Here is a 22,562-nt window from a genome sequence, read left to right on the forward strand (position 1 = left end):
TGTAAGGGTTTTGTATTAAAAGTTTTTGTGACTACTGTTTAGATTTTTAACCTATTTAGAAACAGTTAGTAATTACATTATTATTTAAAGCAGAATGCATGGTGCAGATGGAAGTGTAAGTGTTGGTGAACGAAATGAAGGGACTATTAAGAGAAGAGTTGCAGGAGGAAAAAGGAAAAGTAAATAAATTACCAGGTACGCAGCTCCTAAAATAGCTTTAGTTTTTGTATTGTGTAAGCACAAAAACAAACATTTCACGTGCGTAAAAATAAGCCCTAATTACATCAAAGCTTTCAAAGAAGAGCTTTATAAAGTTCCAGACAAGAAAAGACAAGATAATAATTGCCAGTTTGATTCATAGAACACAAATCAAAAGACCTGAGCAAAAGTACTCAATACAATACTTCTTTCCAACTATCTCTGGTGCTTAAACTTCTGTATGTTTAAAATTTTTTCACACTGTTGTTGGTTTTGGAGAAACTAGAATAAAAAACATAACCAAAAAATTGCATTTTGGGTTTACTGTTGAAGAGAAAAGTAAGAGGTGACACTACAAAAAATAAAAACTATCTGAAGAAGAGCATGTTGGAGAGTACATAAAAAAACTCAGTGGAACGGAATCACTTTACAGTAGAAAGAAGTCAAAAAGATTGTACCTGTGTAGTGAGTTAAGTATTAGTAAAGAAGTTCAGCATCCTAAATTTTCGCCTTATTCCTTTTTTTCAAATGGAACACCCTGTAGATGATTCATTATTTTAGAAAAATATGTTTTTCGCTATCGATCTGTATTAGTATTCCCCATACCTAACTTTTGCAGTTTTCAAATAAATTAATTTTATGCATTTTTGTATGAGTCTTTTTATCGTATCTGTTGAACAAGTCTGTTGCGAGTAGCATGCTTCTACAGGACTGTATCTACAGCAGCCTTGTGGACTATCACAGGTTGTGTTTCTTTGCATGTGTTAGCAATAGAAAGGAGACATATCTATGAGAAAAGAGAATTTGTGACAGCAGCCATAAAAAATGAAGAAAGAGATATATATTAATCTAGAAGATGGCAAGAAGAGTGGAACAACACGACGCGACGGAAGATGTTGCCCAGTGGACCAAGATGCTGATCCCGAGCCTAAAGAACTGAATGTACTGTGGTCACAGGCGACTGGATTACTTCATGACGCAAGTGCTGACAGGACAGGTGTTTAAGGGCATATTTCATAGGTTCAGAAAAACAGATACAGATAAATACCTATACTCTAACACTGGTACTCACACAATGCTGGAGTGTAATAGGTAGACAGTGGAGAGAAACAGAACGTATAGAGAAATAGGTATGAACCCTGTTACTGTGAGAGAGATGATTGTGAAAATGACAGGAAGTAAGGAGGAAAAAAGAAGAGAAACACCAGCCGGACCAACGACACAGATAAGATCTAGATTAGAGAAAAATGTGCGTCAAAAGTATCGTCGGCCTTATAGTGGCCATCCCACTTTCAACTGCGTAGTGCGTCAACTGCGCGTAAGTAAGAGAGGGTGGTTTTAGTTGGTAGGCAGTATAACAGTAGGTTATCTGTTTGCATGACCTCCTTCTTCTAAGGGAAAATGGGCTCGGATGTACTCCTCTACCCTGAATCCAACACAAATGAGAAAAAAAAAAGTATCTTATATAAAAGTACACTTATGTCGAATAAAAAACTAAGTTAATTGGCCAAATGTTTCAAATCGAACGAAGAATATTAAATATTCTTAATATTAGGAATTAATATGAACATGAGATACAAAATGATGAATTTTTTTATTAGTGTAAAGGTCCATAAATATGTTTAAATTGACCTTGCTTATAAATCCAAGTCCTTAGATGTAACCAAAAAAATTTGCACATCATTTTATATAATATTTATGGATGGGTTGATTGAACGAAGAATATTAATTAATGAATATTTATATAAATGAACTTTGATCAAATAAAAGACAGATATCGAGCACAGTTTTAGATATAAATAGATATATTATATATGAATATGAGATGCAAATATTTATTTTTATTATTATTTTAAAGATCCATACAAATATTTAAATTGACCTTGCTTTTTAGAATTATGAATGATCATGGCCTACAAAGGCTATATTTTTATTTTCTACATGTAAAAAAGAAGCAAACTGTAACATTTACCGTAGCAATTGAGCACTATATATCTAATAATGTTGAAAATATGTAACATCGAATGGTGAGTATAGTCCAGAAAACTTAGGATTTTCCGGTGACATTTATTGATATAGGTATTTAAAAACTGCTTTGGCTAAATTTGATGATAACAGTATGTATTAAACAAAATATACAAAAGAATAAACGTCATTTTTAACTGATACACTATATATAAACAATGTAAAAGTGACACACTTTTACTGAAAAAGCATAGAAAATCAAGTTTATAAAGTTATTTTTGTTATATTTCTGCTTAATTATTGCAAAAATAGCTTAAAAAGTTGTTTTTTAAAAGTGAAGAATAAAATTCCTAAAAATGCGCGAAGAAATTTAATTTTGCTTGAGAATAAGGGCCATGTCACAAGTTTAACAATTTCAAGAAGTTTCACTTAATAGTTATTGCACAATTGAAATTGTTTATCCCAAAAACCTTTTATCTACAACGTTATTATGCTTCAATTTATGCATATTTTTGTTGGTAAAATCTAGATGTGCTGTCATTTAATTTATTACGCCATATGTTTATCCACTTCTCCACTTCGGCAATTCCATTCTGTACCTTATCTGTTGATTCAGTTACGTTGTCACGAACAGTCATAATTGCCATATTATCAGCAAAATTAGCTACAATATTTTGCTCTGAAACTGGCAGGTCTTTAGTGTACAGGAGATATAGAACGAGTCCCAGTACACTTCCCTGTGGTACCCTTGCACTAATTTTCCTTAGTTCAGAATAAGCATCTTCCTGCTTAATCCTGAAGTATCTCTATCACAAATATGAAACTAAGATCTTTGAGTATTGGACAGGAAGGGCCATTTTGGTCTTATGCTCCAGTCCTAAATGCCAGACCTTGTCGAATGCCAGTGTTACATACAATAATAATGGTGAGCAGATCTTCCTTTCTTCAAGTAATCTTTAGATCACGTCCGTGATGCGGTGGACTTAATCAATTGTGAGTGCTGATTTCGGAATCCGAATTGGTGATTGGGCATGAGTCGTCTTTTTTTGATAAAAGGTGTCAGTATCTTGAGCAAGAGCTTTTTGAACAGTTTTGACATAATCTGTAGCAAGGATAATGGCCGATACGACGTCATTCTGTGGCGATTTGCTTGGTTTTGGGATCATGATGATCTCAGCTACCTTCTATATTTGTGGAACATAATTTAAAAGAACCGATGCGTTAATTAGATTGGTAAGTTTAACCAGGTCTTTCTAGGTAGCTTCTTAAGGACATGCCCAGTCATAAAGTCGTAGCCGGGGGCCTATCTATGTCTACTATATATGGTTGGAAAACACTTTCGAGATAGTTTGCAAATACTAATGCTTTTTGTTCTTATAGGAGGCGTTTGTATAATTGGTCTCTTTAAATTCTTGGTGGTTTTCCATAGCAAGTATTCAATACTAGAATCATTTGTCAGATATATTAGGAATTCGCTAGTTAGGAACTCTTTAGTTGTTAGGCAAGTTGGTTTACTTTTGTTCTGTCTTGTGGCGCTCTGGTTAGTTGCCATTTCTTTTTTCGTAAACTGATTTCAAGATTTCCTTAGGGTAGTTTTTTCCTTTTAATCATCTTAGTAGTTCAGGGGTATTTTCATAGGCCGCTTATTAAATATCGGTATTGCATTTTTTTTACTTCAGCGTCCAAATATTCTTTAATTTCCAAAGACACTACGAAATCAATACTTTCTTCTAGCTGTCCCACGGTTGTAAGGCTTTTGAATGATATTTTCACTAATAAAAAATACAATGGGAGTATGATCTGACTTGGCTTCTAAGTTCTCTTCTATTTGTATATTGTTGCTCGATACGTTCGTAAAATCTATTAAATTAGGAATTTTCATAGGGTCAGTTAGACAATACGTAGGCTTTCCTGTTAAGATTGCTTCACACTTGAGCTTCTTCTTGATGATTGCTTCTCATTTTTTGCTTTGAGCAATTCTTTACCCTTTGCTTTTATGAATCTTTAACCCCATTGTGTGTGTTTTGCGTTAAAATATCTTCCCATGATGAACCGATTGCCCGCGAATTCAAAAGGTGTAGCATATCTTTCAGCTTTGATATTGTGTTTTGGGGGACTATACAGACCAACAACTGCCAGGTCATAGTTATTGCTCCTCATGTTTACCACCGTTGCCTGAATATCTTTAGCTTCAAATTTAACTTCTTCGTTATGTTGAAATTTTTTTCTGATTATAACCGCGCTACCTTCACTTGTATTATTTTTAAGATGTATGGTGTGGTATATTTTGTATCCCTAAAATCTAATGAATGATTATTTACCGAGGTGTGTTTCAGATATTAAACATACGTTAATTTTGTTCATATTCATGGTTAGTTGCAATTCTTGTTGTCTTTGCATTAATCTGTTGATTCTCCAACTTATTATTTTAACACCGCTGGCCATTTATATTATCTTTTTTGGGTTGCTCCCTTATTGCCATATTTTAGAACAGTCAATCTTTCCTAAATTCTTTTAAATAACCTTTCCTGGCAAGTCAGTTTTTCCATAATCACTTGAACGGTGGTTTCTATAGTCAAGTCTTGTTGATTATTAGATTCTTTTTCACTTTTAATCTTAGTACTTTTAGCAATCTGTGAATATGTTTTATCAGCGCTTACTACTTTTCCTTTAGCTTCTTCTCTCTGGACATATTGGGTAAGACTTGATTTTTTTGGGCGATTTGTTTAAATTTTTTTGTAGTTTCTTCGCTATTTTGCATCCTCGATAGTTAGCAGTTTGACTTGACACATTTAGGCGGTTCAACACAATAGTGCCTTGTGTGTCCATAGACTTGGCATTTTTTGCATTGCGGAATCAATTTTGAGTTCTTCATTGCATCAATGGTAATTTTAATTTCAAAGATATTGGTAATCTAAAATATTATGTAAATGCTTTATTTATTTTCAAATTTTAGCATAAACATGTTTAGTGCTTCCTAAGTTCTCCACCTTAGTTTGCTTACGGCTCGAGTTATTTTGATGCTTTGTTTGAGGAGGTCCTTAACTATCTTTTCTGTACTACATGCAGAATGTAAATTTGTTGCCGTCACCCTTATTGGCATTTCTTGCTAGTTTTTAAATGAGTGATACTAAGGAATTATTTCATTTAATATAGATATCAATTTTCTATAATATATTCTATCTGTTACATTAATTTTAATGCTATTATTATTTAAGATTTTAAATTGATAGCCAACCATTACCATGCTTATTTTTTCATGAGGTGTATTGAAATTTTCCACTCCATCTACTATAACAGATGGTGGTTGTTTTTCTATGGGCTTATTAGCCACTTTATTTTGTTGCTGAGAGGATAACGAGGTATCCATTATCCTTTTTTTTGTTAATTCTTTCCTTTATTCTAATCTATTTTATTCCTTTTGCGAATTCTTCCTAATCCGTGTGGTATTCTATTTTTCCCTCTTCGTCTTTTGGTTTATTTCCTTATAAAAGTTTTACTCTCCTCATTCATTAAATTAAGCTCGCACTGTATCTTTTTATATTCTGCTGTCAGGTTATCATTTTGACTGTTTGTTTGTCTCTATTTCACTAGTTTAAACGCCGAAATAATTTAAATAATTAATAAATATAATATAATAAATTAAATATCATTGGCTTGCTGCCTAAATTGGATTGACTGCGATTCTGTGCCATATGGACGGCGTCATGTAGGGATTTTCCCACCAGACTCTTCATTTGGTCTGCCCATCGTGTTGGAGATCTTCTTCTTGGTCTTCGTCCTTCTACCTTTCCTTCACTATGGTTGGTATAATGAACAAAACCGAAAACATATACCTGACGTTATCAAAAGAACTCAAGATAGAAAACTATGCTCAAATATGTTCGCCTTTACGGATTCCCGGTCCGGAACTGTAACAGTTTCCCTTCTTCCCATGTCCCTATGATAAAGCCCACAAAAACAGTAATTTTCTTATATACACAACATGGTGGTGACGTGGAGAGCAACGATTCCAAGAATAAGTCAATATGGTTTCCATTGTTAACATTCTTTACATTATTACACTTAACCACCCATAATGGAATATAAAAAAAAACGTAATAAAAGGGTTCTTGTCCTCCAGGAGCTAGGCGTCAAACTAATAAAGCTTCTTGTCCAACTTGGAGAGAATTTGAAGGGGTTGTATCTTCACATTGTAGTTGTAACAACTCTCAATTATATTAGCAATTTTCGAGGTAGACATTTTTTACCCAGCCTTGGGCATACGTGGAACCTACATATTATTGGGCATTTAAGGGTTTTAGAAAGTCAGAGACGCATCAGTTACAATTATGTCCAATACATACACAATACACGAATATGTAATACATACAGACATAATACATAAACAAACAAAACAATCAGAATTTGCTATCCTGAGGGTACAAAAACAACCTTCAAAATTTTCAACTAAAAGCATGGCTATTTGCCTAGACGATCGAGTCCAAGTAAGTCACTTGTTAATTTTAAAAATAATAACCGACAATAACTATTGGTTATAATCAAACAGAGCAAATGGAGAAAAGCACCAGGCCCAGACGACATATACATATAGGTTCTAACAATGTTGAGTGAAGACGATATAGACGCCTTGGTAGATCTTTTTAATGACATTTATGGGTTTGGTCAAATACCACAGAATTGGCTTTAATCAACCTTTATATCAATCCCAAAAAAGCCAAACGCTAATAGTTACGACCAATTCCGAATGATCAGCTTATTGAGCCAGGTCCTAAAACTCTTCTTAAAGATAATTCACATAAGAATATACAACAGATGTGAAAGAGACATTAGGCCCCACACAGTTCGGTTTCAGACAAGGATTTGGCACAAGAGAAGCACTGTATAGCTTAACTGTCCTACTTCAGAAATTCAGAGATCAGCAAAAAGATGTCTTCCTATGCTTTATAGATTACCAGAAAGCGTTCGATTGTGTTAATCATTCAGAATTAGTAAGATTGATCCAGGAACGTACGATAGATGAGAATGACCTTAAAATCATAAAGAACCTTTATTATCTCTTAGAACCTTATTTCTCAATCAAAAAAGGTGTACGACAGAGTTGAGTTCTGTCACCCCTCCTTTTTAATCTTTACTCTGAAACGATTTTCGATAGAGCCTTAAATGACACTAAAGATGGAATCAAAATCAACGGACAGACTATTAGTAATCTTCGCTATGCTGATGATACAGTCATAATAGCTGATAGCCAAGAAGCGCTACAATGACTAATAGATAGAATAAACACTGAAGGAGAACGACTAGGCTTGAAGATTAATATAGACAAGACGAAAGTAATGGTGGTTAGCAGAACACGAAATATGCAATTAAATATAAGAGTAAACAATAAGAATACCCAAAAGGTCCTCAAGTTCAGATATCTAGGTAGTTGGATAACTGAAGATCTAGATCCACACATAGAGATACGTAGCAGGATTGAGCAAGCCAGAACAGCATTTACTAATATGAAAAGCTTGCTAAGCAACAGCAGCCTTAACTTAACGCTTCGATATAGTTTTGTAAAATATTACATTTACTGCATACTGCTATATGGTGTAGAAACCTAGGCCATAAAGGCCAATGTGATAAACCGATTAGAGGCCTTTGAAATGTGGGTATTTAGAAGACTACTTAAAATTCCCTGGACAGATTACACAACAAATGTCGAAGTTTTAAATGGAGAAGAAAACGAGAATTGCTGCCAATAATAAGAAGGAGAAAAACTGCTTATCTGGGTCATATATTTCGAAATTCCAAGTACCAGTTCTTAAAGCTTATTATAGAAGGGAAGATACAAGGAAAACGGGGCATCGGAAAAAAAAATACTCATGGTTTAAAAACATAAGGAATTGGACAAACATCGATGCCCATGCACTCTTTACAGCGACACAAGACCGAGAGAAGTATGCCAGAATTGTCGCCAACATCCACTAATTGGATAGGGCACCATAAGAAGAAGAATAATAACAGCTCACTATTATAAAATAATCTTTTTTTTTTAATGATTTTCGGAGCGGAAATCGAAACGTCAACCACGAGTTAGATAAAAATGTAATTTTCATTACAATCAATTGTGGCTTAATCCCATATAAACGTAATATTAAATTAAAGACTTAAATTTACAAAAACAACCTAATTAATAACACACATACATACATACATACATACATACATACATACCTTCGTGTGGGTACCATCACATATAGGCATTAAAGGAAACGAACTAGCTGATAAAAATGCTCGGGAAATAGCAAATTCCCCAAATATCAGACCGATAATAAAACCATTAGCAAAAGATCTCAATCCGTACTTTAAACAAAAGCTGATATGTAATTGGACTAAATGTTGGGAAGAAAAATCCTCAAAGTTAAAAGAAATTAAACCAAATTTTGGACGATGGACTAACAACGCCCCTAGCCGTTTCCTTCAGGTTGTATTAACCAGGCTCCGATTAGGACACAGCAAACTCACCCATGAATATCTCATGAAGAAGGAACCTCAATCAAAATGTACGAGTTGTGACGTGCCGTTAACAGTGAAACACGTATTAACGGAGTGTCCCAAATATAGTACTGAAAGACTAACTAATAAAATCCCATCAGTTATAAGGGACATTTTTAGTGAGTGTACCAGTGAAAATATTGTGAAATTTTTAAGAGACTGTAACCTATTGAACCACATATAAGTATGTTATTTATTTGTTATTTGTAATCATTATTGTTTGTATTAAATTCATCCGCTAATAACCAATATGGTTGATGCGGCTGCCTTTAAATAAAAAAAAAAAAAAATAACACGTTTACTAAATTTGAGCTAATGCTCCAGCCAACTCTTTGTTTTAAGGTACATCGGATACTGTAAAAGATATTTTTTAAAACGACACAGGCCGCTAAAAATAAACGGCAAAAATATCGATGTTTTACAAAAACTACGTACCTGTCAATACTTTTTAGCAAAAACTACTTATATTTGAACAGTTATGTACTTTTGTGAACAACAATTTCCGTGGAACAACGTTAAAATAATTGTATTGACACATTTTAATGATTTGAAAGTAAAAAACGACCAGGATGCCTATTTAATGAGATTTATCCTACACAAAAAGACAGTAAACAATAACACCTAAAAAATTTAGAACGGTCACTTATTCCTATAAGATTTGTATAGATTATTTATAATAGTAAATGAACAGCTCATTTCCCTTACTGCCTTTTGTAATATACCGTGAAAAGGGGTGAGATTTTTACCTTTATTTGATTTATATTTTAAACATTTTTGTGACTGTTTTATATTTAATCACTTCACGTGTTATACTAATATCTAAAGAGTAGTGATTTAACACTAGTTTTGTTTTAATTATTAAGAAAATCCACTTATCTCATAAAAAAAGGGTAATCAATCTTAGACCCGTACTGGGGTGAGATTGATCATGATGATTTTGTAGCATGAAACAGTAGTGCTTTTAAATAGAATATGACCAAACTTAACCCTGACTAATTCGGCCAGACAGATTTTTGAGTCTTTACAAAGGGGTGAGATTGATCATGCGGGGTGAAAATTTTGAAAATCTTCCTGGATCCTGCTGATTTAAGGCCTTGAACTTCGATTTCTTCTCCTTCTAAAATTCCTTTTACCTGACAGACACAGCGAAATTCCGTCTTTTTCCGAAAACCAGACAAAAATCTCACTAACAGGAATTTTCCCTTCGTGATGTTTTCTAATGAAGGACAGAAGTATTCAACCTGCTCTTCATCTTTGTTAATATCAACATCACTGTTGCTGTCATCTAATTCCAGGTTTTCATTTGAATCATCGTCACTGGACTCCTCTGATGGTTTAGGTGCTGTAACACTTTGACCAGGTTCAGCTGCTAACAGTTTTCTTTTACGTCTAGGTTTTTCAGAGCTGGAATTGTACCTTAAGTCTTTTAAAAAGTATATTAGGCCTCCTCCAAACGTACTTAACGTATGACTTTATAGATGCGTCCGGCGGTTCCCTTTGCTTGAAAAAGACATGAAGTATGTCATTACCAAATATTATATAAATTAGTAGGGAAGCTAACAAGATTCCACAGACTGCTCCCATTGTAAACAGAACGATCGTAAATTCTCTGGGACATTCTTTATTAAAATTTGTTTTTTGCGTAAGGTATGTAGACTCTATCTCACTACCATCGTCGTATAAATAAGTCTGTCTGTCGACATTGTCATTGCATTTATTACCATGTAAACTAGTTTTACTTGAAAAAATTGGAATCGACCACGATCTCTTCACGCATGGTATGTGCAAGATGGAATATTTTTGTTTTAATCGTGGATCTATAGGTCTTTTAAAAAGTTAGTAAGAGAGCATCTAAGCTCGGCTTGATCAATAGCGTCTTGTGGTAGCTTTTTCAAAACCCGATTGGGGTTGAATAGTGCAATTCCACTTGCTTCAAAACCAGAAAGTAAATTTATTTTTACAGCACTTTTCTCTCCGTCTGGATTTTTAGGTGGTACTTTATTCATGATTTCAAGTGTTTGCTTTAACAGCTTAGGAAATTCATTTTACCTGACAGACACAGCGAAATTCCGTCTTTTTCCGAAAACCAGACAAAAATCTCACTAACAGGAATTTTCCCTTCGTGATGTTTTCTAATGAAGGACAGAAGTATTCAACCTGCTCTTCATCTTTGTTAATATCAACATCACTGTTGCTGTCATCTAATTCCAGGTTTTCATTTGAATCATCGTCACTGGACTCCTCTGATGGTTTAGGTGCTGTAACACTTTGACCAGGTTCAGCTGCTAACAGTTTTCTTTTACGTCTAGGTTTTTCAGAGCTGGAATTGTACCTTAAGTCTTTTAAAAAGTATATTAGGCCTCCTCCAACGTACTTAACGTATGACTTTATAGATGCGTCCGGCGGTTCCCTTTGCTTGAAAAAGACATGAAGTATGTCATTACCAAATATTATATAAATTAGTAGGGAAGCTAACAAGATTCCACAGACTGCTCCCATTGTAAACAGAACGATCGTAAATTCTCTGGGACATTCTTTATTAAAATTTGTTTTTTGCGTAAGGTATGTAGACTCTATCTCACTACCATCGTCGTATAAATAAGTCTGTCTGTCGACATTGTCATTGCATTTATTACCATGTAAACTAGTTTTACTTGAAAAAATTGGAATCGACCACGATCTCTTCACGCATGGTATGTGCAAGATGGAATATTTTTGTTTTAATCGTGGATCTATAGGTCTTTTAAAAAGTTAGTAAGAGAGCATCTAAGCTCGGCTTGATCAATAGCGTCTTGTGGTAGCTTTTTCAAAACCCGATTGGGGTTGAATAGTGCAATTCCACTTGCTTCAAAACCAGAAAGTAAATTTATTTTTACAGCACTTTTCTCTCCGTCTGGATTTTTAGGTGGTACTTTATTCATGATTTCAAGTGTTTGCTTTAACAGCTTAGGAAATTCATTTTTTGGAATGCCAGAGGTTTTGGAATTTTGCATTTTCCATGATGTTAAAGTTTTTCTCCAGCTTTCTTTTAAGGGCCTGAAGAATGCGACATCCAATGGCTGGTAAATATTAGTAGAGTTGCCTGGTAAGCATGAAAATATTACATTATTTTCTTCACATTGTCTCAGAACATCTGGATTAAAATGAGATGCTAGTGTCCCCTATTAACACCTTTTTTCCATCGAGTCTCCTAGCATGTGGTAAGAAGCAAGCGACAAACCAATCATTGAATGTTGACATATCAATCCAACCATGGAAGGTTCGATTATATCGTGTCCTTAGTGAGCAACATGGCTGTTCGCAGCATGGACTGCCCTTGGGACCATTTTCTGTAAAAGTATCCCATAAATTTTCCGCCTTGTATATGACGTAGGGTGACAGAAGGTGGATACCTGAGGCGGATCTACAAATCGTTATCGATGTAGGAGATTTTGAATGGTTGCATATTTTTTCGGGATATTTAGTACCTCTTCGGTCGATGCACAATTTTTTTCCGGGGTCACCTGAGACGTTGTACTCGTCGTTATTAAAAATATTTTCAACTGGAACATTTTCAATCGCTTGTTGTAAATTGTCAAAGTATTTTTTAATCAGGTCCGGAGATACTTCTGCTCGGCTTTTTTTAATATTAGTTGCTAATTTTTTACCAGCAATACCTCCGTGTCTCTTCGACAAGCTATTTATCCAGTCAATTCCAGTAATATTCTCCTTAAATCTAGATACACTTCTACCAGTTGTGTCCAAAAAACTTTTAACGAACATTCTCAAATCCATTGGACTTAGAGGATATTCCCAATCTGCACAAGTTAAAATGCTATTTATAATGGCTACTTCTTCTTCATATGTGAATACAGATTGTCCACCTGTTTTCTTAATCTTCCTCCTATGGTACTTGTTATTTAAAGTTCCGTAGGACAATTTGTATTTTTTTGCAGCTTTTCTTAGCGATAATCCATTTTCCAATACATCGTGCAACGCCTGATTAACTTGTTCTTCATTAAAATTGCCATACGTTCTACTGCCTAATTGTCTTTTGTACGTTCTTCCCATTTTGATTGATATTCTTAAATCTGTAACAAAAATTATAAATTAATTTCTGGAACGTACGTAACGTGGGGTTAGATTGATCACCTGATCAATGTCACCCCATTCAATATTATCCGCCATCTTAAAAAAGCTAGCGTTAGTTAAAATGCTAGATACTTAAAATTATTATTACAGAACCATACAAAATAATTTTATAATACTAGAAATAGCGAACTTACCTCTGATCTTTCTCTACCATCAAAAGTACACAAACTATAAAAATAGGCCAAAAATTATGATTAATTTCAAAACTACATAACTTCTTCCCAATGCCAATTGCAAACTAACAACGGCGTGAACTGATCATAGTCAAGATCCCAGAAATGAATAGTGCCACGCTCATAAACAATTTTACATTGTTGTCGGTTGTATCTACATATATGTGATACAACGACAAATGATCAATGTCACCCCGGGAGATCAATCTCACCGCATTTTACGGTACATGGTGTTGCAAAAGGTCGCGTTAGAATGCTTCAAGATCTCATTTATTGTAATGTTTTGACTTCTAAAGACAATAGAAGCAGCCACAAGACAAACCGGTATAAGAAAACACCAGAGGAAATTTTAAAGTTAATCCGCTGTCATATTGAGTCTTTTATTACAAGACAATCACATTATTCTTAAAAAAACCCTTAACTGTAGATATTTGTCTGAGGATTTGTCAGTAAATAAAATGTAAAAGTTATTTTTACACAAATATCAAATACAGGTTTCATATGTAGTGTATTGGTCAGTTTTCAAGAATGAGTACAATCTCAAGTTTGGTCTCCCACGAACTGATACATATGCTACATGTGATAGTTATAGACTAAAAATTCAGTTGGCAAATTTAAAAAAAGCAAACGTAATTAAAACTGAGCACAAACTATATTTAAAGGAAGTTAGAAAGTTTACTGAAATTAAAAGAAAACTAAGCAAGATGCCCATCAAAATCACCTTTGATTATATGCAAAACCTATATTTGCCACACATACGTACCAGTGATGTTTTTAGTGTCGCCAGCTGTGGATGTTTGTATTTGGGATTCATGATGTTGGGAAAAATAATGTCGTTTTAAACAGTTATTTAAAAACAGAGGGCAAGAAAGGCCAAATTGATGTTACAACATTATTACTCAGATATTTAAATCACAATGAAATGTATTCCAGAAATTTAGTATTTATAAGTCAAGGGATGCTCAGAAAAAAACAAAAATTACGTATGGTTTTTTTTTTCTGCAGTGCTTGGTACATTCGATCAGTCTTTTTAACTACATTAAATATGTGTTTCCTATTAAGGGTCATAGATATTTACCCAATGACAAGATTTTAGTCTAATTGGTACAAAGAAAAGAAAGTACACTGCAGAGATTCCAAAAGATTGGAACAATATAATGAAAAATGCTCGGGTACACCCATCTCCATACAAAGTTGAAACAATTACGCATTATGTCTTCTTAAATATAAAGACAGCCGTTGAGAAGTATATTTTACGTCAAAGTAAACCATCAATGAAGTTAAAAAAAGTTAGAATGATAGTTAGATATACATTTACAGTTCCATGGTATGGGATCAACATACGAAACAAGATTTGCAGAAATCCGTATCAAACGCAGTTAGTCAGGAATTTTACAGAAATAATAATCTGATAATGATATCGACAGCGAGAACAACAGTAGTGGCACAGAAGATTAAACTTTAATAACTTTTACTTTATTTACTTTAATTCAATGCACATTTCATGAATAAATCTACTTTAAATTTATTAATAATGCAGTGTTTTAGATTTTCACAAAACTTATATACCTTACTAGTTTAGTCCAAAAACTACGTATATAACAAAATTTTACAAAAAGTACATAATGTAAAATTTCTGTTTATTTTTCTTAACAAGGACCTTCAATGAAAATTAACCTACACATTCAAACAAATGCACATTATTCTAGAATATCTATAAATAATAACATTAAAATGTCCACTTTTTCATAGAAATTAAGTTTTTTCTATTTTATGCAAAACAATAAAAATACAGATATGTTGTTTTTGTAGTCAAGTGTTCAATTAGTTCGTGAATGGCATATATCAATTTTTTGTGCCAAGAATCAGAGTGATGCAAAACTTTTAAATATATGTGTATATTATATTATACTGTATTATTTTAACTACAAATGACTCATCAAAGGAAAGTTTGTTTTGTCATGTATGTAATTAATAGGCATGCTATCCGAATCATATTTTGCGTGCGAAATAATGTTATTAAACTTGATTTAATTATTATGACAATAAAAAGGATATGGTTCTGAAACTATTTTCTAGTGGCATGTTTTTACTGATTTTTTTTGTGTATACGAATAAACCAGAATTATTTGTATTAAAAATTATTTTTCCATTTTGAGCGTTTTGATATCCAATCGGGAAATCGTTTTTAAAAAATTCCTAAAATAAAAAATGAATAATTTATGTTATTTGTAAATATTTACAGGTTGTACCAATTGTATTTATAATTTTTATTTTAGAAACTTTTGTATAATACACCAGACTTTATATGTCTAACTGACTCGAAGAAAGCATTTAACTGAGTAAGACTCTAAGATGTAATCCATCTTCTGTACAATAGAGAACTTTACATGAATAAAAAAAATTAAAATATCTACCAAAACAATAAAGTGAATGTCTGTCAGAATAGATGGACAACTTACAGAATCTATAGACATAGGCAACTGAATAAGACCCATTAAGTCCTGTGCTCTTTTATGTAATCATGGATGAAGTCATCAAAAGTGTCAACAAAGGAAGAGGATACAGAATCGGAAACAAAGAATTGATACTCTATTACGCAGACGACGCAATACTGATAGCCCAAGATGAAAATAGTCTACAAAGACTATTCCATATATTTAATATAAGAGCAAAAAATTTAATAATTTAATGACAATCTAAATTCAGAGAACCAAAGCAATAGTAATTATAGAGGAATGTTAAAAATCTTGAAAGCTTTGAGATGTGGTGCTACTGCCAAATACTAAAAATAAGTTGGGTGGATAAAATTACAAATGAAGAGGTAATACGCAGAATAAATAACGATCCAGAAGTTATAGTGAATGTAAAAAAGAGAAAACTTGAATTCTTAGGCCATCTGATGAGAGGACAAAAGTACACATTCCTACAAAATATAATGCAAGGAAAAATCCAAGGACGCAGGAATCCAGGCCGTAAAAGAATGTCCTGGATGAGAAATTTAAGAGAGTGGTTTGGCTGTACCACTAACGAATTATTCAAAACAGCAGTAAATAAAATTAGAATCGCCCTAATGATATCCAATCTCCGATAGGAGAGGCACTCAAAGAAGAAGAAGGTGAGTATTGGCCCTCGGCGATTGCAAGGTGTCTTTAATATTCGCTTAGCTCGGTTGTTCGAGCGCCTGTTATGGTTCGAAGGGCATACCTCCTGCTGAGGGATACGATTCTGTCCTTAATAGGTGTTATTTTTGCCAGTCTGTGTATGTGTGCTGATGGGTATAGCCTGCTCCGCCTCATGGAGAATCTGAGGATTTTTCTTTCGGTAGCCGTGATGGCATTGATTTCGTAGGCCTTCAGAGAGGCGTAGATGCATGCCTTGTATTCGATAATGGGTCTGATGAATGTTTTGTAGGTGTGCAATAAAGTTTTAGATGACGTCTTGCCCAGTTTACCGGATAGCACTGTCAGGAGTTCAAACCTCCTTCTCACCCTGTCAAGGGTATCTGAGAATAAAATCCTCTCCTAACAGAGCTATTCGGCCACAGATATCGCGACAATTTGAAGTTTTAAATTATATAATAAAATTTAAATAATAAAATTAATTGTGTTTTGGAGGGTAGTTTTAATAGTCTAGGTAGTTTTGCGCTCTTTCAAATACAGACAATTGTCCACGCTCTATGTGTGATCCCGACGTGAGGAGAGCAGTGTCGTCAGCATACAGTAGAAGGGTCTCCAATCTATTCTGTGGGCGGGGAATGTCACTTTTGTAGACTGTGTCTAATATTGGAGCAAGAATTTCGCCCTGGGGCACTCCAGCTTGTGGAGTGAAGGGTGTGGATAAGGTTTCGCCTACTTTGATCGTGATTGTCCGATGAGAGAGATGGGAATTGATTAGTTTAACGAAACGTGTCGGCAATCCAGCAAGGTGGAGTTTTTCAACCAGCCTGTATGGCAGACCTGATTAAATGCCTTCTGGACGTCAAGGAATATGCCTATGACGTGGTACCTTTCGTTAAGTGGTTTTAAAATGAAAGTTGTTGCTTCAACCAATACATTTTGCGTGGAGTCTTCAGCCCTGAATCCGAATTGGTAGTCTGGAATGGCAAGGTGGGCGTCTAGGAATTCTACGAGTCTGTCCTTAAGGATCCTCTCGTAGACTTTACCTAGGGTGCTCAATAATGAAATGGGTCTGTACGATTCAGGGTTGGTAAGAGTTTGCTCTTGTTTGGGAATCATAACTGTGCTGGTCACTTTCCATGGAATTGGAAAATAACTCAGCGTAAGAGATGTGGAGGTCTGTGTCAGGAGCTGTGTTTTTTCCAATATTACACATCTGCCTGACGGTGTCCTCAATCACAGGGACCATCATCGGGTGAGGATGTGGTCTCAAGTGTGCCTGAGGGTAATAGAATATATCTTCCACTCTCCTTTCGGCTTCTCTTTTGGATCTTTCGCTAAAGTTTGGGTTATTAGGGGAAACGAGGGCGGCCTGTAATGTATCTTTAAAGGCTTCGGCCTTTTCTTGTGGATTGTTGAGAATGGCGTTGTTAATTAAGAGATGTGATCGTGGCTGACTTTTTTTGTTTCGTTAGGACTTTAAGTTGATTCCAGAATCTAGCACCCTCTCGGTAGTTAAGTTCGGCTGTGACACGCCACCACTATAATTGTTTCAGCTTGTTCACTTCCAACCTTATAACCGCCGAGAGCCTGTTATACTCTGTTTTGATGAGGGGATCTCTGAATCTTTTATACTCTCTGATCATTTTGCGTTTGGATTTAATTTGTGCGATGATTTTGGGTGGAAGAGTTGGAGTGTATGGATTGTATCTTGTTTTTGGGATTGCCAGGAATGAGGCTTCTTGAAGAAGCTTCTCAATTTTGGAAATCCCTGTGTCAACTTAATTGTGTGTTGACATATCGCCCAACTCTGGGAGGTTTTGATTGATATATTGTTGGAAAAGTTCCCAAATTGCTACGATAATCTATCCTGTAGATAGCAGTTCTTATGGTTGAAGGGGAATTTAAGTCAGTTTTGACTAGAAGTGGGAGGTGGTTAGAGGTTATTGAATCTCCAATGAAGCATTCATCATCGAACCTATCTAGTAAGCTGTTCGTGCACAAGATATGGGCGACAATGACATTCCACGGTGATTGAAAAACGTGACCTCATTGTTGGCGACTCTAGAAATAAGCAGCTCTAGAAGAAGATCTGAGTGCTGAATATGGTTGACAAAATGTAAAATTAAAGTCAATAACGAAAAATCAGCCCAAATCACATTTACAACAAGAAGATTTACTTGTCCACAAGTTAGTCTAAACAATGCCCTCATTCCTGCTAGAGACGTTTTGAAATATCTTGGGTTGCATTTGGACTAAAAGCTGACCTGGAAGCAACACATTAACGCCAAAAAAACTCAGCTCAATATAAAATTAAAACAACCCGAATTGGTTACTTGGCAGAAAGTCATAACTGTCATTGGAGAACAAAATACTGCATTACAAAGTCATACTAAAGCCAATATGGACTTACGGCGTAGAACTTTGAGGCTGTAGCAAGCCTTCAAACACAAAAATTTTGCACACCTTCCAATCAAAAACACTGCGTATGATATCTAACGGCCCTTGGTATGTGAGCAATGCAACCATCCACAATGACCACGCAAACAATGCCAAAATTCCTAATTCAACGCACCACAGCCAAATTATTACTGAATTACAGCAGCCACCAATATAGGAACGAAGACTGAAGAGGACTTGGCAAGAAGACCTGTTAACATAGGTGAAAATGGAAAATTGTCGCTGGATGGTACCCAAATCAAGTCAATATTGTCATCACATTTACTAATTACTCAATGTAGTGTTTATGAGTAGAATATAAATAAGCATTTAAAAATAAAAAAAAGTTGTTAAAAAGTAAATAATGTATATTATGCCAAATGTTAAACTGTATTTGTAATATTTTTATATTTTACTATACTGTCATCGTATCAAAGACCTCGTTTCGAATAAAAAAAATTATAAATGAAACTATAACATGGCAGAATTGGCATAGAACATCACACATTGGTATCTTATAAGTTTCGTAAAGTATTTTGAACTATAGTACACTAAAAAAATATTTATTGCACACTAACTAATTTTATAAGGTCATTTCACTAGTTCTGCGCGGATTTTGTATCCGTTTTATTCGTAATTATAGGTAATAAATTATAAAAAGTTTTAGTTGGATTTCAAAATAGACGTAAAATTTATGAATTTATTAAGTCTCGTGACTATCTTGGTAGACGGCAAAGAAATCCATTTTATGACATCAATTCTTTACAGTGCGAGTTTTTGGGTGAATAATAAAATAAGGAAAATACCTTGAATTTGCATATAGCGATTTTCACATAAACATCCTAATTTAAATTTTAAATAAATTTTTGTTGGAAGGATTTACTCCGACGCAGCAAGTTATTTCAAAAATAATTATTTTCAAAAATAGTGGATACACTAGGTATTATTGTTATTCTTAACAAAGAAAAAATTGTTATTTAAAATATGAGACATAATAGTTAATTCTTAGGAAAATATTTATAATTTAACATTAACAACACATTTATCTTCTTCTTCTTGGGGTTACGTATCTATAAGGACATTGACAACTCCATTAGTGAATTTAGTCTCGCATACCGCTGATCTAAAAAACTATATCGATAATTTGCTGATATACTGTCACATACCCTCAACCCTGGAGTTTTGGCTTCTTCCCGGGCGTCTTGTATCTTTCGGTAAATAATGAGTTCTAGGTTATATTTTTGATTTCTCGTAATCAGACTTAGGCAAATATACACAGAGTATATTTTTCATATCTTATTCAACTAATAAACTTTTTGCATATTTTTATATAAATCGAAGTAAAAACACTAAAGTAATGTTCCTATTTGAATACATTCCACCAAAATGTTCTTGGTATTTTACACTAAATAAAAATCCCTTTACTAACAGGGCGAAATACCCATTATTTATAGTCTGAATGGAAATAAGTGGCGCTGTTAAATCTTCTTAACGCTGTCAAATTTCCTGCTGTATTGTTTATTCGTTGTTTGATTTTTTTTCACTGTTCCTTTATTTGTTCTGCATCTCTGTATTTATTTCTTGCAAAAATCTTCTTCTTACTACTTTCTCTTTCAAGTTATCTATTTCTTATTTTCTCTGTGCTTTTCGCCTTTCATTCTTCGTTGTTTTTATTTTACATTTTGTAATCACTAGCATATAGTCCCAATCGATGTTGGGTCCTCTGTGAGATCTAACGTCATTTATTGATTGTTCGTGTGTCTTTTTAATCAGAACATGGTCTATTTCATTTTCCTCCAGACTTCCTGGTCTCATCCATGTTATTTTATTTATGTATTTGTATTTATATCTCGTGCTACTAATGTCTATGTTTAATGCAGCTGCTAAATTACATAGTTTGCATCTGCAACCTCTTTGAAGCAATTTTCTTTGCCTATTTGGGCGTTGAAATCTCCTATAAGGATTAATATATCTTCTCCCGGGATTTTCTCGCCGTTTTCTTCTAGTGTTTTATAGAACTGCTGTCATAACTTTATGTCTCATTTCTCATATCATCATAAAGGCCGTTCCTACATATCCCTGTTTTTCTTCGACTGCATACAGTACTGCATAATTTTTTTTTTCGATTTTTCCATGTCCCTCCATCTGGTTTCCTGAATTCTTGCAATATATATCTTGTATTATTTTAACTGTGTAGCTAGTTCTTAAATTTTTCCTGTTTTCAGCAGCGAACAATAGCAATATAATCTGTCTTGAATTGCGTTCAAGACAAATCACATTCTATGCTTTTTCTGACAGATATACTCAAGTTAAAGTTGATTTCATGTAATCGAATGAACTTTCTTCCAAAAAGGTCGTCCCAGGAACGCAACTCAAAAATTTCTAGGCTATATAAATTTGCAGAAACAATAATAAGGTAAACTTCTCCAACAATATAATAGTATTGCATCATTTTAGATTGCAGAGCTCACCACTCTTCATTTATCTATTGATCTAGTACATAAGCTAGCTAATATTATAGAGGAATCTCTAGAGGAAAAAAATTCTGCCAAACAAAATTTCTTCTTTTAACTGTCTTTCGCATTTTTCATTTACTCGCGCAATATGATACTAGAAATCTTTTTTACCTAGATAAGTTGATGGCATATGCAAGGTAATTTTTAAATCTCTCATATCAGTTCATTTATTGTCTATTCTAAGTTCTATTAATTTTTAATAGATGTCGCTATAGCGTTTGGTGCACATTATTTTTAAAATAATTGCTTATATGACAGAAAGATTTTGTTTCATCCAGAGCTTACCAGACGTTCACTCTAAGGAGTCCAAAAGGACGAAATACCTGTAAGAGAATGATGATGCTCTGCATTAAAATTAAATCTAACTATCTTTTTGAATTTAAAATATCCATTTTGTCATATAACACTACAACTCAACGTGAAGAAAAGGCGACAAAAATTAATAAAACTATTTAATTAAAAACGGCAGTAGCTAAAGATATATATTTTCTTATTAATAAAAATGAATCAAATATTTCGCTAATAGTGGTAGTCAAAATATTGGTATAATTCTTTGTGTTTCAGGATCTCAAACAACAAAATCAAAAATAGTGAAAACAATTAAAAAAGCCTGTCTGCCAAAACTGATATGTGAATTAACTGCTTCGACACAGAGAGATAAGTTAACGGATTCAGAAAAGTCATTATTAAGTTTACTTAGGTAAGTAAAGATGCTGATAGATATTTAATTATACCATTTGTTTGTTTTGTGTATTACAAATTTGTTTTAATTTTTAGAAACTACAAAATTACTGTATGCCGATTACTTTAAACGACCATCGCGGAATATGTTACATTATACTGATTTAAATTTATTTATATAAAAATTTTCACGAATAATTGACAATAAGAATGAAAACCAAAATTAAAACAAAAAAAAATAAAGAAAGGGATGACAAAGAAATAGAAGAAATTACTACACAGATCTAAGAAGAAGCAGCAAAAATGGAGAAACGAAAATCAAGGGTGTAAACGTAATGAATTGGGACGGTGAAGTAAAAAAATAATACAGATGAAGATATAAATTATAAAAGAAGCACGAACAAAATATACTATACCAAGAGACTGTTTATATACAGATATGGAAAAAATGTATAGTGAATATCACAAAATTAGGAATCAAAATTAGTCCCCCCTTGTCACCCCTGTACATTGTTCACCAACGCCCAAAAAAATGAAGAGTTATACCGATTCCGACCATTTATATCACTGCCGAAAGAGTAAGAATAATAAAATTGTACTTTAGGCAACATTCTATACAAGAAACTATTCATTTTGTTAATTACAGCTTTTCAAAATAGGCCAATAACCGTAGAAAAAATTGTATTAGTCATTATTCATCAATTTAAAATGTTTGGCTTTACTAATGGCAAATGTAAGAATTGCTGCCCATCAGATTAACTTTGGAAAAAGAAAATTAGTCAAGAACGAAAAATTGGAGA

General features: G+C 33.8%; 1 protein-coding gene across 1 annotated transcript in view; it reads left to right on the top strand.

Annotated features, from left to right (window-relative positions):
- geko overlaps positions 1-22,562 on the top strand; it is an 81,783-nt gene that overhangs the window by 34,128 nt on the left and 25,093 nt on the right. The window contains exon 2 of the mRNA XM_072546162.1: positions 21,646-21,781. Coding sequence (XP_072402263.1) covers positions 21,646-21,781 — 136 coding nt within the window. The remainder of the gene's footprint in view (positions 1-21,645; positions 21,782-22,562) is intronic.

Source organism: Diabrotica undecimpunctata, chromosome 10 (genome assembly GCF_040954645.1).
Source record: "Diabrotica undecimpunctata isolate CICGRU chromosome 10, icDiaUnde3, whole genome shotgun sequence".
Taxonomy (NCBI): domain Eukaryota; kingdom Metazoa; phylum Arthropoda; class Insecta; order Coleoptera; family Chrysomelidae; genus Diabrotica; species Diabrotica undecimpunctata.